Source organism: Nyctereutes procyonoides, unplaced genomic scaffold (assembly GCF_905146905.1).
Source record: "Nyctereutes procyonoides isolate TBG_1078 unplaced genomic scaffold, NYPRO_anot_genome, whole genome shotgun sequence".
NCBI classification, from domain to species: Eukaryota; Metazoa; Chordata; class Mammalia; order Carnivora; family Canidae; genus Nyctereutes; species Nyctereutes procyonoides.
In genome coordinates, this window is record NW_026575145.1 from 10,498,823 (window position 1) to 10,522,047 (window position 23,225).

At 34.3% G+C, this 23,225-nt stretch overlaps 1 protein-coding gene across 7 annotated transcripts in view; it reads right to left on the minus strand.

The window, feature by feature from the left end:
• Nucleotides 1-23,225, minus strand: part of MIPOL1 (mirror-image polydactyly 1) — a 321,422-nt gene that overhangs the window by 214,988 nt on the left and 83,209 nt on the right. For 6 of the 7 annotated variants that reach the window (XM_055309236.1, XM_055309237.1, XM_055309235.1 and 3 more), the window contains 3 exons: nt 19,984-20,113; nt 8,380-8,413; nt 7,950-8,120 (listed from right to left, as the gene is read on the minus strand). In XM_055309236.1, coding sequence (XP_055165211.1) covers nt 7,950-8,120; nt 8,380-8,413; nt 19,984-20,113 — 335 coding nt within the window. The remainder of the gene's footprint in view (nt 1-7,949; nt 8,121-8,379; nt 8,414-19,983; nt 20,114-23,225) is intronic. The other variant, XM_055309238.1, reaches the window with a different exon arrangement.

Sequence of the window (23,225 nt, forward strand, 5' to 3'; positions counted from 1 at the left end):
ACCTATATATTCACATACTAAATTATAAATCCTGTAAAAGAAAGAACCTTCTATTTGAAATTGCTGAGTTCCCAACACATGGCACATACTAGGTATGCAATAAAATGTAGATGAATGAATAATACTTCACTAAATTCTTTTAGTTCTGTATTAAAATAGCTCAGCTCCTCAGTTCATTAATTAAACAAACATACATGCAGTGCCTGCACTGTCCTAAGGATAAAGCCATGACAGAAACATATAAAGACAAATAGTTTCTATCTTCATGCTGGTAGAGAAAGCAGCATAATGCAGTGTGACAAGTAGTGTTAACAGGATACAAAGTGGGATGTAGGCACAAAGCAGATATTTATCATATTGCTACATGTGAAAAATCCTTATGAAAGAAATATTTAAATTAGCTTTGAAGTAGTGGTCTACTTCAAATAGATAAGTGAGCAACAATAGGAGAGAAGGCATGTTCCAGTGAGGGGAAACATGCTTAACTGAAGACAAAAAGAGTCATGTTAGGGGCATAAATATTTACAATTGCTAGATGTTCTTGTTGGATAGGCCCTTTAATAACAATATAGTGTTCTTCCTCATCTCTTACTAGTCTTTGGTTTAAGATCTAGTTTGTCTGATATGAAGATTGTCACCTCAGCTTTCTTTTGATGTTCATTAGAATGATAAATGATTCTCCATCCTCCCACTTTCAATCTGGAGATATATTTGGGTCTAAAATGAGTCTCTTGTAGACAGTATATCCACGGATTTTGCTTTTTTATCCAATCTGATACCCTATGTCTTTTGATTGGGGCATTTATCTCATTTACATTCAGAGTAATTATTAAAAGATAAGAATTTAAGTGCCATTGTATTATCTGTAAAGTCACGGTTTCTGTATATTGTCTCTGTTCCTCTCTGGTCTGTGTTACTTCTGAGCTGTCTCTTCGCCCTGAAGGATCTCTTTTAATACTTCTTGTAAGTCTGGTTTGATAATCATAAATTCTTTAGTTTCTATTTGTCCTGGAAGCTTTCTCCTTCTATTTTGAATGATTCCTAGCTGGATAAAGTATTCTTGGCTGTATATTTTTCTCATTTAACATCCTGAATATATTATTGCCAGTCCTTTCTGGCCTGCCAGGTCTCTGTGGATAGGTCTACTGCCAGTCTAAAGTTTCTACCCTAGTAAGTTATGGACCTCTTGTCCTGAGCTGCTTTCAGGATTTTCTCTTTGTCTCTGAGATTTACAAGTTTCACTATGATAGGACAGGATGTGGACCTATTTTTATTTATTTTGAGGGGGGTGCTCTGTGCCTCCTGAACTTGGATGCCTATTTCCTTCCCCAGATTAAGGAAGTTGTCTGCTCTAATTTGCTCCAATATACCTTCTGCCCTCCTCTCTCGTTCCTCTTCTTCTGGGATCCCAATTATTCTAATATTGTTTCACCTTATGGTATCACTTATCTCTCAAATTCTCCCCTCGTGATCCAGTAGTTATCTTTTTCTCAGCTTCCTTATTCTCCATGATTTTGTATTCTATATCACTGATTCTTTCTTCTGCCTCATTTATCCTAACAGAGTCTCCATTTTTTATTATATCTTATTAATAGGAAGGCAGAAAGAGTCATAAAACAAGAGACTAGTTATACTTTCTGTACATTGGTCAGCTGTCTCCCGAGAATTTTCTTCATTGTATTACTGGATTGATTCATGTCTTCCTTTTATTTGGTTTATTTTTCATTCTGCTGGAGCTGTAGCTTAGTGCTTCGAATAGCTTACAGGCTATAGAGAAGAAGGAATCTCACTAATGAAACAATAAGCTAAGTTTCTTTAATTATCCTAATGATTACCCTTTAGTCTCTCCATGCTTTTTATATTTGTTAATTTTGGAACTGAAGGACTTCAAGATCTTACTTTTCATTATAGCATTTGATAAAAATGAGGTAACTAGATGATAAAAAAAAAGTGTGTTAAGTATATTAAAGGAGGCACATAAATGTTTTAGAAATATTTTCAACAAAAACAATAAACAATGGTGACAAATTAGAAGAGTTATTGATTTTAGACATTTGTAATGACTCATTTCCGAAAACAATGGTGAATTAAGATTGTCTACATGATGCTCAGGTTATAAAAGTTCAGATCACTAATTCAGCCTTGATAGAAGACAACAAAGAAAAGGAAGCTCAGGGAAAGGACAAAGGATGTTGAGATGTTTAATCTGGGAGAGAGAAAATAGTACTACTATCTGCTTTTGCTTCCCTATGCTCCAACCCTAAAAGTTTTTACCTTGCAAGCTCCTTTTCACATAGTTCATAAACTAACTTTGATCAAGCCTGGCAACACAAAATTCAATTCTTATCAGCAGGTAAAAGTGAAATAAGTTCAAGATCCATAGCATATTATCCATTATGCCTGGAGTTGATTACAAACACCCATGCACATAGAGAAATTACCACTTTCATTCTTCATCCTTGCTATACTCTAAGTCTTTATGACAAATTCTTTGCTTTGGTGTTTTGAATATATTTTATCAATGCCCCTGGCTCATCTGGCTAAAGTCCATTTCCCAACCTCCATACCTATGCTTAATTTATTCAGTTCTCAGGACTGGGCCCCTCATCTATGTACCAGGTACCAGCTGGGTTCCAATCAATGAAAATCTCTGCAATATTATCCTACCAACTACAAGTACCAATGAGGTCTAGCTTCCTGTCGCTAGGCCCTGCCCATATTTATGCCTATTCTTGGAAACCAAAAATTAGCCTATACTAGCTATAACTCCTAGGAAGGGTATAATTGTTATTTTATGTGAAAACTTGACTAGGCAACAGGGTCAAGATATTCGATTAAACATTACTTCTGGGTGTGTCTGTGTGGATATTTCTGGATGGAATTACATGTGAATCTGCGGACTGACAAAATGGACTGCTCTCCCCAATGTGGGCTGCCCCATTCAATCCATTTGGAGGCCTAAACAGAATAAAAGATTGAGTAAGAATTACTTCTGTCTTTAAACTGAGACATTGGTCTTCTCTAACTTTCAGACTTGGACTTGGACTAGAACTTACATCATCAGTTCTTCTGTTTTCTCAGGCCTTCAGACTCAGACTGAACTATACCATTAGTTCTCCTAGGTAGCTAGCTTACTGACCAAAGATCTTGAACTCCTCAGCTTCTATAAACACATGAGCCAATTCTTTATAGCAAATCTGTTTATATATATCTTATTGGTTCTATTTTCCTGGAGAACCCAAACGAATACAAATGATTATCTGAATTACTGTAGCTTATAATAAAGACAGGTCTCAAAGCTAATGAATTGCCAATCTTGACCAGTTTTATTCTTCTGTTGCTTACTGGTATCTGGCCTGGATCCACTTGTGCCTCAAAGATTAGCTATACAAATTAGGACATTATTGCTTATGTAAACATTAAAATATATCTGATGTAATATAATTTATCACTCAATGTTCTGAGGCCAATATAAGAACCAAAAGTAAAACATTAAGAGGAAATGGATACTTAACTAAGTTGAAAATTAGTCATGGATAAGATTCCTCAATTTTGTGGGTAGTTTAACTAGATAGCTTCTAGGGTTCTATGAAACTTAAGATCCCAGAAAAATTAGTGAAGAAATGGAAGTTTCTAGCATTATCCCATAATACCAACAAGTTCTGTAATTTAAATAAACTATATAAGCATTAATGGGCCAAAAAATGATAAGAAAGAATGAAAGACGTTGGTAAGACAATTCTTTAATCAAACAAATGCTAATTACACAAATTTTAATTCATCCTATAGAAGATTTAAGGTGCTCATTTCTCAGCTTGAGATAGAAAAGCTATGAGAGAAGAATTTGAATAAAAAGAATATTAGGATTCATCAGAAAAAGATAAGATTTTAACAAGGCCAGTTTCAAGTAAATAAATTGTAACTTGATTTGAGAAACAAAATAAATCAGCAAATATATCAAAATCAAAAAATTCTCACTAAATCCAAAGATTTCTAATAGCTACAAAGAATTGGGCTAAGGTAACCGTGGCATACACAAAAGATATAGTATAATTAGAAACTATCTGATGACAAATAACAGCTCTAAAATTAAGGTCAGGGGCACCTGGTGGCTCAGCGATTGAGCATCTGCCTTCAGCTCGGGGCATGATCCTGGGGCCCTAGCATCAAGTCCTGCATTGGGGACTGCATGGAGCCTGTTTCTCCCTCTGCCTGTGTCTCTGTCTCTCTCTCTCTGTCCCTCATGAATAAATAAATAAAATCTTTAAGAAATAGTAAATAAAATAAAATGAAGGTCAAATTTCTGTGGAATTCTTTCCAAAAACTCAAAATCTTAGCCTAATTATAAGAAAATCATCAGATAAATCCAAAATCAGAGACATTCCAGAGAATATCTGGCAAATATCCTCAAAACCATCAAGGTCTTAATTAAAAAAAAAAAAAAAAAAAAAAGGAGTACTAAGTTGTTATAGACCAGAGGAGGCTGGAGAGATCTGACAACTAAATGAAATGTGGTACTTTAGACTGAATCTTGAACAGGACTTTAATAAGAAACTGGTAAAATCTGAATAATGTCTGGAGTTAACAGTAATCTACCAATGCGGGTTTCTTAATTTTGACAAACTTACCACAGTAATGAGCAATGGCAAAGCAGGGCAAACCAAAACTAGGTTCAAGGTATATGGGAACTCCATACTGTACTACCTTTGAAACATTCCTACAAATCTAAAACCGTGCCAAAATAAAAAGTTTATTTTAAAAAATTAAGGAAAAAAAGTTTCCATTCAGAATTATAAACAGTAATTCAAAAGTTCATTTTCAGAATGATTATGACATAAAAATTAAAATGAATACTATTTAGGCCAGAGAGCTTGAAAACTATGCACATTAAAATAATTAAAATAAACCACTACTTCTTCATAAAACATAATAAATACATTAATGGATAAATATAAATATACTGTAATGATGGATAATATCTATTTATAAACAAAGACATGCCCAATTATAAACAAAATATTGCCCAAAGTTGATTTCTTTATCTTTACGTAAAGGCAGGGGGCAAAGGAAAGAGAAAAAGAAGGAATAGGTAGAAGTCAATATTTAATTATGCTCTATGTGTTTATTTTGTTAAGAAAAAGAATAATTAAAAAAATCAAATGTTTGAGTTCACACTATAATTGTTTCCAAGCACTAAAAACAGCTTTGGTTATCTCTTCAACTATATACTGAATGACTCAAGATTGCATACTGCTGGTAGGACACAACATGGAAAAAAGGTTGCTCATTTTCGAAATTTCTGGACTTTTTCCAAATCTACCTTGAGGGTAAGTGTCAGTTCTCCAAATCCAGACAGGATGAAATCATTTGTGGCAAAACAGTGCTCCAGCCAAAAAACAAGAAATTTAAAAATCCAGTTTAGAGATCTCAGAAGGCCACAGGTCCAAGAATGACTTGAGTAGCTAAGATTCTTAAGAGAGTGGTTTGCAGATCTGCAGCAAATATTTTGCCCTTTAGGTTAAAGATTCCAGGTCTGGGAAAGGGGCTGGGAAGCCAGGCTCTGACTACACAGAGGGCTCATATTGGAGCACAGAGAAATCATTGAAGCTTTTGGGAGTTGCACAGGGTTGAAGTGAAAAAAACTGGAGATTTGAGACTTGTTTCTGCCTCAAATCATTTGATAAATCCCAAACCTGTAAGGGCTTGAAATGAAAAAGCTAAGCCCTAACACTGAAAAGCCTAATGGAGTTTTCCACAGTCTTACAATGCTGAGGTCATAAACACTAGAGTATGAGCTTTGCCAGGAATAGGGTCCTACTGAGTATCAGCTGTTTGGGAAGCCTTACCAAAAGTACCAGGCTGAGCTACATGTAAGCCACGCCTTACCAAAACTTCTATCCAGCCTCCATGGGAGATAGTAAAGCATTTTATTTTATTTTATTTTTTAAATTTTTATTTATTTATGATAGTCACACACAGAAAGAGAGAGAGAGAGGCAGAGACACAGGCAGAGGGAGAAGCAGGCTCCATGCACCGGGAGCCCGATGTGGGACTCGATCCAGGGTCTCCAGGATCGCGCCCTGGGCCAAAGGCAGATGCTAAACCGCTGCGCCACCCAGGGATCCCAGTAAAGCATTGTAGATAAAAGGAACCACTAGGAAACATTTTATGAAGTAGGAGAGAAAAAGGGCAAGGGCAAATGATTTAAGTGATCATGTTAAGCAAGCAAGAAAAGACAAGAACTAGTACAGAGATTTGTTGTCCTTAAACAAGGGTGTGTACTAAGTAATAAATACAATACAAAAGGCAGAGTACAAGGGTACAAATGCAGGTAGCCTGGTGGATGAAATGGTGTGGGAAAAGCAGAAAGATTTTATTTATTTATTCATGACAGACACACAGAGAGGGAGAGAGAGTGGCAGAGACACAGGCAGAGGGAGGAGCAGGCTCCACACAGGGAGCCTGATGCGGGTCGATCCTGGGTCTCCAGGATCCAGCCCTGGGGTGAAGGCGGCGCTAAACCGCTGAGCCACCCGGGTTGCCCACGGAAGTTCTTTTTTATATTGGAGAGGAGAGGTTGGGTATTTAAGGAGAAAGAAGGGAGATAAAATAGTCCTTTAAAGGGGAGAGTTGAATGGACTAACAAAAGGCCAGAAAAATGCTGGGCAACACTATGGGCCTACTTAAAGACAATGGTCAGGAATTTTTTATTTTATTTTATTATTATTATTATTTTTTGGTCATGAATTTAAGGGTTAGCTGGCAAATCTGTGTGATATTCTTCTGCCATGTAAAGCTGCGAAGGTGCAGAACAGGCAGAAAGTTAAATTTATAAAGCTTAGTTTTTGCTTGGTGAGTAGGACAAAAAGCCAAGAGAACTGATATATTATATGTAAATTGGTGATAACTGGAATCTAAGCTAGGTGAAGAGGGAAGTGGGAACATCGGACGGCCTGAGGGAATAGGTAAATAAGTGGTAAAATTAATAGAAATAGGTGCCAGAGAAGTTGAAAATTTGCAAGTCAGAATTCTGGAGCTAAGTGTGCTGGAAAGATAATAAGTGCTGGTAAGGAATAGGATATGACCATAGGGTGGAACACCAACAGCAGAACACGCGATGATGAGAGAGAAATTCAAGAAGATGAGAGGCCAGAAGAGTGGAAGAATCATCTGTATAGATATTTAAATCACCAAGAATTATGTTTTTCATAATTCAAAACCACAAGAGTGGGCTAAAGAAACAGTGAAATAGATCCTAAGATCTTCATGAAATAAGGGAAGCAACATGAGAGTGTGTATAGGACTGTAACAGGAGTGCCTAGTGGGTGGTACAATCTGATGCATGAGCTTCAAAGCTAGAGGTATTTAGAGAGGAAAAAGGAACAATGATGTAAAAACACTTAATGCGGAAGAACAAGCCTCTAGCCCACTCGTATTAGTGCTGTGGGAGGGAATACAATCACTACTTGAGAGGACTGCAGTAGAAGCAGCATCCTCAGGGAAGTAATCAGGATTCAGTTAGAGCAGGAAGGTGTAAGTACTGTTCAGAAGAGAATACACTAATAATTTGGTTCATTTATCAATGTTTACTAAAAGGCACTGAATTAGGCACTGGGAATAAAACAATAATAAAGACATAATCTCAGCCCTCACAAAACTGAGACTCAAGTAAGATATCTCATATAAAAGTGATTACTTTAAAGAATATAACTAAATTCTTTTTTTTTGGATATAACTAAATTTTTATAACCTAACAGTTTCATTAAGAAATGAGGATGCATGTATTTGAAGAATGGTCTAACAAAATTTGTGACTATTTTACCATATCTAATCATTGTGCTATTAATCATATGCTAAAAACTAATTTGAATTAAGACTATGTGGGGGAAAAGTCATTTTTTAATAGAAAAGAAATGGGGGAAAATGCTTTTACGGATCCATGCAGTTACCTGAGACAAAGCAGCATCCCGCTCTTCTATCACTGCATTCATTTCTTCTGCAGTTATTCTCTTTCTACATTCCTTGGTCTTGTAGATTCTATCCACAATTACAGCTCCATTCCTCTGAATAGCTATTCCTGTGTCTGCATTGTTTATTCTGTTCAGTAATTCCTGTAATGTCTACCAACACCATTATATGTTAGTCAGACATGAAGTTTTAATATATTTTATTTAATATAGGGTTTTAATTAATAGGCACATGTGAATTGTAAATTGACTGAGTGAAGTTATTGAATTTTCATATTGCAGCAAAGATGTACATTATTAGTGTGTCAATTCTTCTTTTTCCCACATCTTAGTTCTTGAAACCCACTCAATTGAACTTAAGCCTCTAAGATATAAGACTGACATCAAGAAATCTCCTCAGAGAATGGCTTACCATGTCATTTTCTTCAGGGTTAATATTTTCTAGCCTAGAAAAAAGGGACACAGAAAGCCTGATCAGTAGCATTTCCTTAGTGCAGCAAAATGAGTTCGCTTTTTAAATCTTTAGAACCTCAAGTAATTTCATTCGACTAGTCTTTAGAGTCAACCATGACACTGAACATATTAAAGTGCCACCTGCTCGACTCCATCTTTCAATAATGCTCCATATCTTCTGCACTGACTTCAGACTGTTAAGTTATTAATGTTTACTGCTATATATGACTACAAGGATCAATTGTTCATATGTGCTTAGATGAGGAAAGTTCCCTAGTGATAGAAGCACTACTTCTCATCATTATATTTATTCCTGGACTTTCAATTCTTACCAAAAACTGTATTTCCTCCAGTTTTTTGGACTTCATCACAAATAAAACAAGGCAAGTATTTTTATTACAAAGTTTGACTATGCTCCCTCAAAAGCAAAGACAAATAATGACCACTAAATTTGAACTGAAAATCTCCTGCTGCTATTTGTTAAAACAAATACACCATATAGAAAGGCTGGCCAAAACTGGACCACATTTTTAGCTGACTAGTGTTATAGTCATATATAGAATTATTCAATTTAAAGACTAAGAAATTAAACTTGTTTCATGAATGCATTTTTGTCTTAGAAGAGTCATAGGGCTAACTGAAATGTTTTTTGATGTTGGTAAACTGAACAAATACATGAAAGGTAAAGAAGCTCTAAATGACATATCTTAGAAAATGTCTACAACATAATTTAGGCAACCATTAAATTTGGTAATTAAATGAAAATATGTAATGGATATTAGTAAAACGATGTAGATTTTAGAAATGGCTCCATTAGTTTAAAATTGTATTCAAAAGTTTAGATATATAAGTTCCGATTTTCTCACATTCTCCCCTCTCCCACCCCATTTCTCACATTCTCCCCTCTCCCACTCCATAAATCTGGGCTCCTACAATTTAACATTTATCATGAAAAAAGGATACTTGGAAAACATAGAGAAACTTAATGGATTACAAAATTGTTTCAAACTCCACAGCTCAATGGAATTGCTACATTGAGAGAAATTTAGAACACTGCACTTTTAATAGGAAAAAAAATATAGAACAAAAATCTCTTTCTACACATATTTACATGGTATAAATAAACAGGATGATATAGTACTTGTGAATTATATATAGTTCATATATCTCAAACTAGTAATGTCCACTTGGATTTACATTTCTCCCAAAATAAATAAAGTTTTCAAATATCTTGCTTCATAAAAGTTTGTTCTACAAAAACTATGATGATCATTTCTGTTTTAATCAATTAAAATACATAGTGAAAAGGATAAGATAACAAAATTCTTACACTCACTTCTGATCACATAAAAGTACTTGAAAAACATCAGTAGCATTTAACTATCAGTTACTGGCTGGCAAAAGATCATTTTTAAGGAAGCCATATGTAATAAGAAATACCTTAATGTTGTCCATTTAGATGAAATCAGACTAAGAGCTAATTACAGCAGTTTGCAAAGAAGATTCAATTTAAATTCCTATAAATTTCATTAATTTATTAAACTCAATAATTTAAAATGAAAAGATAAATGAAAATTAAACATTCAGATTAGTAGATTACTCGGAACTTTTGTAAAAGAACAAAGTTTAGATTCCAAGGTGATATATAGAATCTCCTTCTTTTGTTCCAAAGAACTACATATGATAAAGAAGAAAATAACAGTGTAGGCAAGTTACCTAATTTGTAATTCAAAACAATCAACACAACAGAGTGCATGCAATTTCTATGTGATACTCATACGATTTTTTTTTTAGGCACTGCAAGGTGAAGAATTACTACTTTAAGGAGAAACAAATGAAATCTGAATGTTTTAAATTAACATCTTTCAAGAGGATACAGTTAAAGATAGTTGTATTTAGTCTAATATTACACTTCCCTAACAAGTTTTTAAAAATGAAAATAAAATTTTCTTATCAAAGGTTATACTAAGTCCTTTCCACATGAATTTAGCATTACAGCTATAAATAATGTATATGATTGCCCTTACAAGTACAAAATGTAGAGGGATTTATCATTTTGCTGATGAGTGAATTTGAATCATGTTTTGGTAGGTGTGCCAGGTCTGACATGCAAAAGCATGAGGTTTAAGTTAACCACTTAGCATTTATTTGGATCTCAATTTTGCTTTATTTATTATCCTTTATAATTGATCTCGATTCTGTTCTATGATTATCCTTTGTTAAGTGATAAATGGTCATTAAGAGAAAACTAAAACATTAATGAAAATGAGCAAATGGGGGATCCCTGGGTGGCGCAGCGGTTTGGCGCCTGCCTTTGGCCCAGGGCGCGATCCTGGAGACCCGGGATCGAATCCCACATCGGGCTCCCGGTGCATGGAGCCTGCTTCTCCCTCTGCCTATGTCTCTGCCTCTCTCTCTCTCTCTCTCTCTCTCTGTGACTATCATAAATAAATAAAAAAAATTTAAAAAAAAAAAAAAAAGAAAATGAGCAAATGGTTAATCTGATTTCAAAAATTACATATAAACAACTTTCAATATAAACATGAATCTGGAAAGAGAAAAGGCTAATATTTCTATTTTCCAATTTGTATTTCTTCAAAGGTTTCAGGAAGTACTTGTCATAGATATCAAAGATTAATTACATCATAATTGAGTCTCAACTAGATTATTTATGGTATATATCAGCAAACTTTCTGTAAGGGGTCATATGGTATTTTAGACATTGCTGTATATTCTTTGTTGCAGCTACTAAATGCTGCCTTTGTAATATAAAAGCATCCAAAAATATGTAAATGAATAGGTGTGGTTGTACTCCAATAAAACTTGAATGGCAGGATGGATGTGCACCATAGGTTCTTACTGTGCACATCCCTGATATAGAGCACTGAAAAATGAGACCAGATCTTCAACGTTAAAACACTGGAAGTGCCAATATGACATATTTTTCTGAGTTGGATTGTCTAATATCCAGTTAAAGACTAATCACCCAAAAAAGTGGATTTCAGAAAATAAAATTCAGTCTGAGTACATTACTTACAGTATTACTTAAGAAAACATAAAAATAGGACAAACAACCTATTTTTAGAAAAAAGACAATTTGAAACAGTTTACCAGCCTTTTTATTTTTTATATAAAATGTTAGGGTTTTAAGATTTACTAGCAGCATGTGTAACACATAAAGCTTTACTGGTTTAATAAAGACTTAAAGTAATATTTGATATTATATGAAATACAGCTGACAAACTATAAATTATATATCATTAATAGGAGATTTATAATTATACAAAAGAATCTCAACCTTTCAAAGACTAAATTATGCCTATAACAGTCTAACTAGACATAGTCATGATAATTAGTAAGAATTTTGCTGAAGTAAATGTCCATGGGCTCAAGTTACGATTGATTTCCTATACTGTGAATATTCTGACTGACACCCTTGCACTCTAAATGAAAGACCTATGCATGAAATGTCACATTTCTTGATTTATCCCTAGATCAGTCAATATCATGTCTTTCCTTTCTGAACCTATAGTCATTCACCTTATTCAATGGGAAGCAGCTAAACTTTGACCTCAGATGATAAAAGGAACGAGTGATCAGCTAATCAAAAAACTCCGAATTGTTTTTTATTCTCTTTCATTTTTATACAGTGCTACCTTAGTATGTTAAAAAAAACTGAAGAGATTGAATATCATGATCTCAAAAGTTGGAATATACTTACACAAACATGTCTATATTAGAAAGTAAATTTTAGTCATTTTAACTGGAATCCTTTTTACTTTTTTCCTAGTTCTGGATAAAAGTGAAAAAGAAAAAAAAGCATTGAAGATTCAAAGGGTAGGGAAGGCACAAGTGGCAGAATATAAGACAAAACAGATATCACAAAAAGATGCAGATCAGAACTGGCAAAGATGAAAGGAAAATGACAGAAGGAATTTAGAGGTTACAGGAAGCAAGCAGTAAGGAACTAAAACAAAAAGAAATGTGAAATAATGTGTATTATTTCAACCTGTAACTGAGGGTCTCCAAAAACGCCTTTTAGTCAAGCAAAGCTCCATTATAAATTGGTTCTACCTCAATAAGGAATTCATCTACATGCAGTATTGAAAGTTCAGAACCAATAGACCTCAACTGAGTAAAAAAAGAACATCCACAGTGATATTTAAAACTATGGGGACATATTATTCTTCTAAAGTTGTTTTTCTTCCTTCTTATTATGATTTTTCCCTATCTCCCCAACTTGCACCTGTAGACTATAAAAGAATAATAGTCTCTGTAGGAGCTGACTACAAAGTGTTCCTAAGAACCAATAATTACTTATATCAATTAATATTATTTTAAATATTAAAAAAACAAAAAATATTATTTTAAGTATTTATATAATTATTTATCTAATGTCTATCTTTTTAACTAAGCTGGGGCCATAATGCTGTGTTCCAAGTAACCTGACATTTAGTACATAGTAAGTATTTATTGAATGGACTAAATAACTAAAAGAAAACGCTTGGGATTGAGTATTTTTCTTTTTTTCCCTTAATATAAATGCTACAAAGAGCAAAATGAAAAAGGGTCTGCTTCAAGGTACCCTAATTTTAATATTTTGTAATAAAAAATAGTAACAAATACATGTACAAATTAGACAATGGAAGGTAAAAAAATAGGCTCAATTTAAGCTAACAAAGAGACAGAATGAACAAAACTAAGAAACAAAATTAATAGAGGCTCTGAGGAAGCAGTTTTGATTTGGATATGTGGGCAGATGGTTATGCCACTGACTGGGCCTAGGGATCAACGAAGAATAAGGTTTTAAAAATGAATTAGTAAGTGTCATTTGGGATACGGTAACTTAGAGTTGCCTATGTAAGCCATAGATAGGTAGTCCTACAATGTGGACTCTTTGGGCAAGTAGTTAACCACTGAAAGCTTTTTCTACCCATAAAGCACAAACATTATCTACCTTGAGGAGTCGTGATATTGTATGAAAAGGTAATTTGTTATCTTTGGGGTGTTTTTTTGATTTGTGAAATGATAAAAAAATCTATTTAGAAGCAAATTTCATAAATAAAATTGGTAATCAACCTATGTAATAAGATTTACAGTCATGAAGTACTTATAAATACAGCACTGTGCAGCAGCTAATAAATTGAATGTAACAGTACTTGCAAATCTCCCAAAGAAGAGTTATAGTTATAATGAAAGTATTACTGAAACAAAAGAGACATCAAAAGTTATGTTTAAAAAAATTTGGCACCGGAAAGTGTTTCTGTAGATATAAACAAACTCATTTTGAAAGGCATATGGAAAAGCAAAGGTACTAGGATAGCGAAAACAATTCTACGATAAAATAGGAAAATTAGAAGGTTAACATTCTCAGACTTCAGACACTATAAAGATTCAATGTGGTATTGGCAAAGGAATAGACACACAGATCAATGGAACAGAAAATAAGGTCCAGAAATTAATCTACACTAATATAATCAACTGATTCTTGACAAAAGTGCCAAGGAAATTTAACAGGGAAATGATGGCCTTTTCAACAAATGATACTGGAATTAATGAATGTTCATATGCAAAAAACAAAAAAAAAACTAAACACTTTTACAAAAATGAACTCCTTACACAAAATTTACACAAAAATTCCTCAAAATAAATCACAGCTCTAAATGTAAAACATGAAACTTATAACTTCTAGAAGAAAACAAAAGATTTCAAAAAACCTGTGTTCCCTTATATAAAGCAATGAGTTTTAGATTCAATACCAAAAGTACAAACCATGAAAGAAAAAAAATCAATAAATTGAATCTCATCAATATTTAAAACTTATGTTCTGCTAAATACACCAGTAAGAGAACAAAAAACACTCACTGCTGATAGGAATGCAAAATGGTATAGTACAGCTACTCTGGAAGAGAGTTTGGCAGTTCCTTCTAACGTTAACACAAATTAAACACAGGCCTTAGGAATTATGTTACTAGGTTTAGCCATTTGATTTGAAAACATATCCACAAAAACATGTATGCAAATGCTTATAGCAACTTTACTCAAAATCATCAAAAAGTAGAAAACACACATATATATATATATACATATCAGTATACATACATATATTTATATATTTTCTGGCTTTTTCTGTTGACTTGGCCTAGAAGTAGTCACATCAAATAACAACGAGCACACCCAGCATCCAGATCTTGGTTTCTAATACCATTTCCCAAAAAGAGGAATCACAGCCCTTTGAGGAATGGCTGATACTATGGGTGAGGTACATTCCTATACATCCCAAAGATGTATAGGGGCATTCTGTGGTAACAAAAAAGTAAGAAAAGTGTTTAAAAATTAAAAGGATGGGGACATGTCAAAGGGATATGGAGGCCAAATGAAAGAGCTTCCAATGGCCAAGCTGGAATACTTCCAGAAACAAAATAAATAACTCAGGATTAGATTATAACCCAAGGTATTAAATGATTATCAATGAATCTATACTAACATAAATAAATGAGAGAAGAGATATATCTCCTATACTAAAAAATTAGAAATAATTTATGTAGATATTGTCCCTGAGGAAGGAGAGCTCAATTAACCTCTCAGCCCCCACCTCTGAGTACGGGCTGCACTTAAGTAATCTGCTTCAAGAAATATGAAAGGGGTATGTTGATAGTAACTTTATAGTGGAGAAACACGACAAGCATTACCTTGGCTAGGTGATCAAGATTAATATCACTGGTGTTGAGTCATGCTAATAGCATAATGTTGAAATAATATGATGAAAATGGCACTAGAGGTCCTGTACTCCTTGTGTCAAAAAACCAATACCTCAATGTAACCATGAAAAAAATGCGGAAAAGCCCAAATTGAATAACATTCTATAAAATGCCTGACCAATACTCTTGAAAATTGTCAAAGTCATCAAAAACAAGTGAAGTCTGAGAAAATATGACTAGGCAAAGGAGACATAGCAACTAAATTAAAATGAGATCCTAGATGGGATCTTGGAACATAAAAGGACATGAGAAAAATTAGTGAAATCTAATTAGTATGGGGTTTAGTTAATAATAATGTATCAATGTTGCTTTCTCTCCTGTAATGTACGTACAATAATAATGTAAGCTGTTAACACAAAGGAAAACTGGGGGATCCCTGGGTGGCACAGCGGTTTGGCGCCTGCCTTTGGCCCAGGGCGCGATCTTGGAGACCCAGGATCGAGTCCCACATCGGGCTCCCGGTGCATGGAGCCTGCTTCTCCCTCTGCCTGTGTCTCTGTCTCTCTCTCTCTCTCTCTCTGTGACTATCATAAATAAATAAATAAATAAGTAAGTAAGTAAATAAATAAATAAATAAATAAAAAACTGGAAGATGGCTATATGGAAACTCCTTGAACTATCTTTGTAAGTTTTCTGTAATCTAAAAGTATTCTAAAATAAGTTTATTGGGAAAAAAAAAGGAAGTCTAAGTAAAGACAGTGGAGTGAAATCTGAAACACAGAAATTTGCCATATGAACAGAAGATAAAAAATTAGTCAAATAGTGAAGGAAACAGGACATCACATAGTAATTTTTATTTATTTTTTTTTTATATATAAATTAATTTTTATTGGTGTTCAATTTACCAACATACAGAATAACACCCAGTGCTCATCCCGTCAAGTGTCCCCCTCCGTGCCCGTCACCCATTCACCCCCACCCCCCGCCCTCCTCCCCTTCCACCACCCCTAGTTCATTTCCCAGAGTTAGAAGTCTTTATGTTCTGTGTCCCTTTCTGATATCTCCCACACATTTCTTCTCCCTTCCCTTATATTCCCCTTCACTATTATTCATATAATTTTTAGAAGTAGGGTAGAGAAATGATTTTGGCCGGGTTCACTTAACTTTTCCTTTTACCCATAAAAACAGGTATGGAGAAAAGACAATGAGCTCACTAACCTGAGAATTTTTCACTAATACAGCACAGCTTGGAAATAACCTGAGAGACTAATGAGTTACATAGATAGCCCAGAGAAAAGTAAAATCCTTCCTAAACAGAAGAAGCCTGTATTACTGAAGAATCTTTACAAAGGAAGCATGAAGCATCAGGCAGGGCCATTTTCCACTACACTGGTGGAACAAATAAAAGCCCAAAAGTAATACTCCATGGCATCTGGATGTACATAAGAATAGGTAGAGTAAGCCCGTGATGCACTGCAAGACACCAAACAAAATCCCTAAGGTGGAGCACAGAACCTACGAAAGAAGGGGTATAGAGCCCAGGTAGATCTTCCCAACCTCTATCACCTCTACCCCACTGCCAAGAGGACTATATGGGAAAGGTGGCCAAAAGCAATCCCTTGGGACACATGAGCTCAGCGGTTAAGCGTCTGCCTTCGGTTCAGGGCGTGATCCCAGGATCCAGGATCAAGTCCCACATTGGGCTCCCTGCAAAGAGCCTGCTTCTCCCTCTGCCTATGTCTCTGCCTCTCTCTGTCTCTCATGAATAAATAAATAAAATCTTGAAAAAAAAAAAAGAAAAAAACTTTTCTTGCCAGTGGTTGGTATTTTAAAAGATAAGAAGAACATGAATTTAATAAAAGAAATTCAAAGAGAAGATGCCAAAACAAAAAAAATGATTGAAAAGGGAAGTTGAAAACTTAAGGGAACATGCTGAGAACCATAAACCAACAAATGAATACATAAAAATTTAATAAATGAACTAGAAAAAATAGGGACAGGAATAGTAACAATTGGAATTACTAATATAAAGAAAAGGCTTGAGATTATCACAATGAATGCAGAGAAAAAAAGAGAGATTCAAATTATTATTGAACAGGTAATACATAAAGACAAAGTGCCCCAACATAAGAATAAGAGTTTCTAACAAACAGAATACAAAATTCACAAATCTAAAATTTCCATGAACTAAAAGAAGAATCAAATAGTCCTTAGAGAGGCATGGTGTGAGTTCCAAATATGTTATTAAAGGAGAATCAACACAAATATCATGATTAAGTTCTACTTCAAGAACAAAGAATCCTTCCGGTATCTAGGCAGAAAAAGCCCAAAAACCAAAAAACAAAGCAAGTCACATATAAGTTAAGGGAGGGAAAAAAAAACAAACCCTGTGACCTGACTTCTTTTGAGTCAAACTCAATGTCAAAAAATAGAGTAACATTATTACAATATTTAGAATAAAAAATACTTAACTCAATAATTTTATTCATAACCAATTTAAGAATAACACAAAGCCAGTCTGATGCATGCTAAATCTCAGAGTAAAGTATCTATCTAAAAGCCCTTCCTCAAAAGTGAAATTCGGTTACCTAGGGATTTCCCAAAATAAGAAATCAGGTGTAAAAATGTAATGTATGATAAAAATTACAATAATGATTATTCAATCCTTTTAAATATAAAATCAAAATTAAACAGTGTGGCACTTTGTCTACAAAATCTAATACAACTTTTGCAAATATTTTAGAACTAGAATTTATAAAGGAAAAAAGGAATTTAAAACTTATTTCATAGCTGAAAGTCAAATGGTACTATTTAATTGAAACACTGCATGTTCCAAAAAACTGAAAAGAATTGATGATCCAACATCTTAATGTTTTTCAGTCTCTTTTCTTACATTTTGAAGGATCTTTGGGTATTAATATATCTTATTGTAAGAAAACTTTGCATGAAGATATATATTAATATATCTTATTTTAAGAAAACTTTGCATGAAGTTCAAAAATTTTTTTAGTTTCATTTCAATTGATTATTTCTCCCACATTCAAGTAACACAAAGCACTAGCTACGAGCCAGGAACTTTTCAATATTAAATCATTTAGTCCTCATAACAGCTTACACAAAGTAGGTATTATTTATCCAATTTGTAGACAAAAAAAAACTCAGTACGAGAGACTCTGAGTAGTTTGTCTATGGCCATACAGCTAGGAAGCAACAGAGCCAAGATTCAAATACAAATGTCTGGATCTGGATCTTGTGCTGTTAACCTCTACATTATACTGCCTCTCAAATAAAACAACATGTAGAGAATTATTTGATTTTTATCAAATTAATTCTATGAATATATCCATTTAACCACCAATCATCCATTCTTGTAGATAACAGTATTTAACTATGTAAGCAAAGGAAATGTTTGAAATAATGTTTCTCTATTGATAAAGATAGTTATCTGGGAGTAAGCACTGGGGAATTCAGGTAAATTTTTTTGGTTTCTTTATTTCTATTATTCCATGAGTTTAATGCCTTATAATGAATGAGTCTCTATCAGCCATCAAAAAAAAAAAGCCATTAATCTAAACAAAAAAACAAATCACATTACCTAATCACAACTTGAACACTGTCATGTTAATTATTTAATGACTTTTTGTCTCCCTAATGAACAATGTTTTAATTAGTACTTTACTGTAATCCCTCATGGAGCCTAGTACAATGTTGGGCAGAGCAAACACTCAATAAGTATATTGATGGATCATCATAAAATATTACATTACTGCATTGTTCCTATCTTACAGGTATATTTCTAGATGCTCTAGAGCCTTTACCAAAATCTGACTCCTTAGACAAGCATCATTTATAATATCAGGCAGCTTGAAGAAAAACAGAATCTTAAGCTCCACTCCATCATCAATGAATGAGAATGAGCATTTTAACAAGATTTCCCAAGTGACTGAAGGCACATTAAAATTGGATAATTTCTAGAGCATTGTTTATCTAAAGCATGGTCCATTATTTACTAAATCAGAATCACCTGGGTTTCCTGTTAAAAACGTAGATTCTCAGGCTCTATTCTATTTCAAGTGTCATTAAGGTTTATAACACATCTAATAAAAGAGTAGAGAATAATCAAAATGAGTATATTAAGCAGAGAACAGTGAAAGAACCCACATACTTTAAATAAACTAAGAAAGCAGTAATAAGAGAGGGAAGAAAAGAGGCATCATAAAGGAAGGTAGAGTAAGGATATCAACAATAGGTTATGAAGAAGTAAAGAAAGTAACTGTACAGACAATTCTGTGTATTCCCCTCACCTTTTTTTATGACTATTATCCCTGACATGCAAACCACTACAGCATGTCAAAAGTTTATTTATTTATTTATTTATTTATTTATTTATTTATTTATTTATTTATTCATTCATTCATTCATTCATTCATTCATTCATTTCATTCATGAGAGACACACAGAGAGAGGCAGAGACATAGGCAGAGAGAAAAGCAGACTCCATGCAGGGAATCTAATGTGGGACTTGATCCCGGGACTCGATTCATTCATTCATTCATTCATTCATTCATTCATTCATTCGAAACACAAAGAGAGAGGCAGAGAGAAGTAGACTCCAGGCAGGGAGCCTAATGTGGGACTTGATCCCAGGACTCCCGGGATCACACCCTGGGTGGAAGGCAGATACTCAACCGCTGAACCACCCAGGCATCCTGCATGTCAAAAGTTTTAGAAAGACTGTGGGAATATGGAATTCACTGGTGTACCAGGTAAGAATCAGTAATTTTTCTTAATATGTAACCACCACATAAAGATGCACTTTATAAATGCTCGAAAGTAACATATAGTTTTAAACACATACATACACTTTTAGAGACATTTCCATATGCTTGGCTCGTGCAATTGCTTCATCTCTCTCCTCGTTGGCTAATCGCAGTCGAGACATAATAGCATCATCACGTTCCTTCTGTGCAAAATATACTTCTTCAATCAGAGCTACCAAAATATATAACCCATAATTAGAGAAATTTCAAAATGCATACTTTAAACAAAAAAAGGCAAATACAATTTTATTATTTTACTAAATTAAATTAGTATTAATCACTTGAAAAAACATTACTTTTAAAAGCTACTGCAAAACTGAGATACCTTTATTTTAAAAGATTTTATTTATTTATTCATGAGAGACAGAGAGAGAGAAGGCAGAGACATAGGCAGAGGAGAAGCAGGCTCCCCGCGGGGAGCCCAATGCAGGACTCAATCCCGGAACCCTAGGATCACGCCCTGAGCCAAAAGCAGATGCCCAACCACTAAGCCACCCAGGCATCCCCAAGATACATTTCATACCCACAAAAACATAAATTAAAAGGTCAAATAATAACAGATTCTGTGAGCTTGTGAAATAAAGGAAACTCTCACATATACTGAAGATAGGTGTATATATTTCTACAGCCCTCTGAAGAGCAATTTGGCAATATTCATTACAGTTAAGATGTGCCTATAACCTGGCAAATCTCCTTGGTATGCAGCCTAGGGAAATCCTTGCACATGTATACAGGGAAACACGTATAAACACGCAGCAATTTGTAATAGCAAAAACTTAGAAATAACTCAAACGTCCAACAACAGGACAAGGATAAATAAATTACTAAACATTCAAAATGGAATACAATACAACATTTAAAATGAATTAGCTATGGACAAATGGACACACTTCAAAAATTAAATTATGTTGGGGCACCTGGGTGGCTCAGTGGTTGAGCATCTGTCGTGATCCTGGGGTCCTGGAATTGAGTCCCATATCAGGTTCCCTGCAAGGAGTGTGCTTCTCCCTGTGCCTATGTCTCTGCCTCTCTGTCTCTCATGAATAAACAAAAAATCTTTAAAAAATTAAATTATGGCTAAAATTGCAAGGTGCGAGGCAAAACAACTCTACCTATTATTTACGGACAATTAGTAAAAATATTAAAACAAGCATGGAAATGATAATCATCAAGTGAGGATAGTGGTTATCTCAGTAGCATAGTGGAAAAAAAAGGAAAGAAAATGGGATCAAGGAAAAGCAAACGGGGCAGAGCTGTGCACTACGCATCTCCAGGGGGTGTCGTTTATATACCTCATTAATACAAATGGCATCATCTAGATTTGCGCAGCACTATATAGGAAGCTTTGATGTTATCTGAAATTGTCATTCCTCAAGCACAATTTCTACCTAAAATTTTACATAACTATTAAAACATTACTGCAATGTTAGACAAAAAGGGGCTCAAAGACCTAGATCACTGAATCCAATTTTATTTATACAGTCAAATCACAAAATAAAGTTAGGAAAGATGTTTGAAATGTTCTTTTAGTTCACAATACATTTGGTTTTTGTTAACATCTGTCATAGATTAATGCATAGCTAATTAAGAGTTATTGCTGTATTATATAAATTATAAGTGGTAGAAAAAAAAATCCTGAGAATAAATCAACTATATCTTTTCCAGTATAGAGTATAGAATGGAACATGTTTTGGCAAAGGCAAAATCAAAATCACTTCCAAGAAGGTAAGCCCAAGGAAAGAGAAATATGTTCATTCATTTCTTCACTCATTCATTAGTTTATTCTTTCATCAAATATTTATCAAATTCCTGTGGCAGTTATCTATCCAATTTTAAGGAATATGACTACAGTGTCTCAAAAGTTTTTATCATCCTAGAGATGTATACAGTCAATTACAGAGAGACAGACAGTAGAGAGAAAGCAAGGCCATAATTAAATACGAAGTAATACAAAGACTCTACTGGTATTAGAGGAACAGCAGCAAGGTTGTCTGGAGCATAGTGAGAGAGTTTGAGAGCTCTGAGAGATCACATCGGGCCTTGTGATTCATATCATCTATGATGGTAGCCAATGGAATGTTCTGAGCAAGGAAATGACAGCATCACATTTATGTGGTAGAAGTCTGAAAAGAAATTCTGGTTTCTAGGTGAGAAATAGTCTGCAAGTGGGCACGCGTGGAAGCAGAGACCAGTTAGGAGACTAGAACAGTCTAAACAAGAATTCATCATCAATAACCCATACAAATGGCCCATTCCCTGAAAGTTAAGCTACCTAGAAGTAAATATATATGTCATCCTAGAGTTTAGGTATTACAATAAAGGATTTCTTGTGCTCAGGGAACACTACATTGAATTTCAGCACTACACTTGGGGGCTGTTTGAAACCGTGAAATCATCAATAAAACGCACAAAATGAAGTAAATCTGATGCTAAATAAGCTGCAAAAAGAACACTTATTTACAGTATAAGAGCTGAGACAAGAAGGAAGAGTATAGACTTGAATGGGATTAGATTTTTCTTTTCTTAGTTTATTTTAGTAATTTTTATTAGTTTTTAAAGGTAAGACAACCTTTCATTCCACAAGAAGGATACTCATAACATAAACATAAAGAACCAAAGACTATAAACATTCTGGAAGAAAACTTCTGTGAATTTAGGTAGGTAAAGCTTTCTTGGGGTTATCCCTGGATAGCTCAGCAGTTTAGCGCCTGCCCTTAGGGCGTGGTCCTGGAGTCCCGGGATCGACTCCCACATCAGGCTCCCTGCGTGGAGCCTGCTTCTCCCTCTGCCTTGTCTGTGCCTCTCTCTCTCTCTCTCTCTCTCTCTCTCTCTCTCTGTGTCTCTCATGAATAAATAAATAAAATCTTTAAAAAAAAGCTATCTTAATTATAGTACCAAAACATAACCCATTTTTAAAAACTGATAAATTGGACGTCAATCTAATTCAATTAATAATCTCTACTCTTCAAAAGATGTGGGTAAAAAAATTAAAAGATAAGCCACAGATGGAAGGAGAGTAATTGCAAAGTATAGATCTGATAAAAAGACTTGCATCCAGACATAATTTTTAAAACTCTCAAAGCTCAATAATAATAAAAAAAAAACAATTAAAAATGGGCCAAAAACTGAACACTTTATCAGAGCAGACATAAGCACAAGAAAAGGTGCGCAACATCTTTAGTCAACAGAGAAATGCAAATTAAAATTACAAGATAACTACCACATACCTATCACCAAGGCTAAAATGAAAGCATGATTAAAGATGCTGGGAAGAGGGGAAAGCA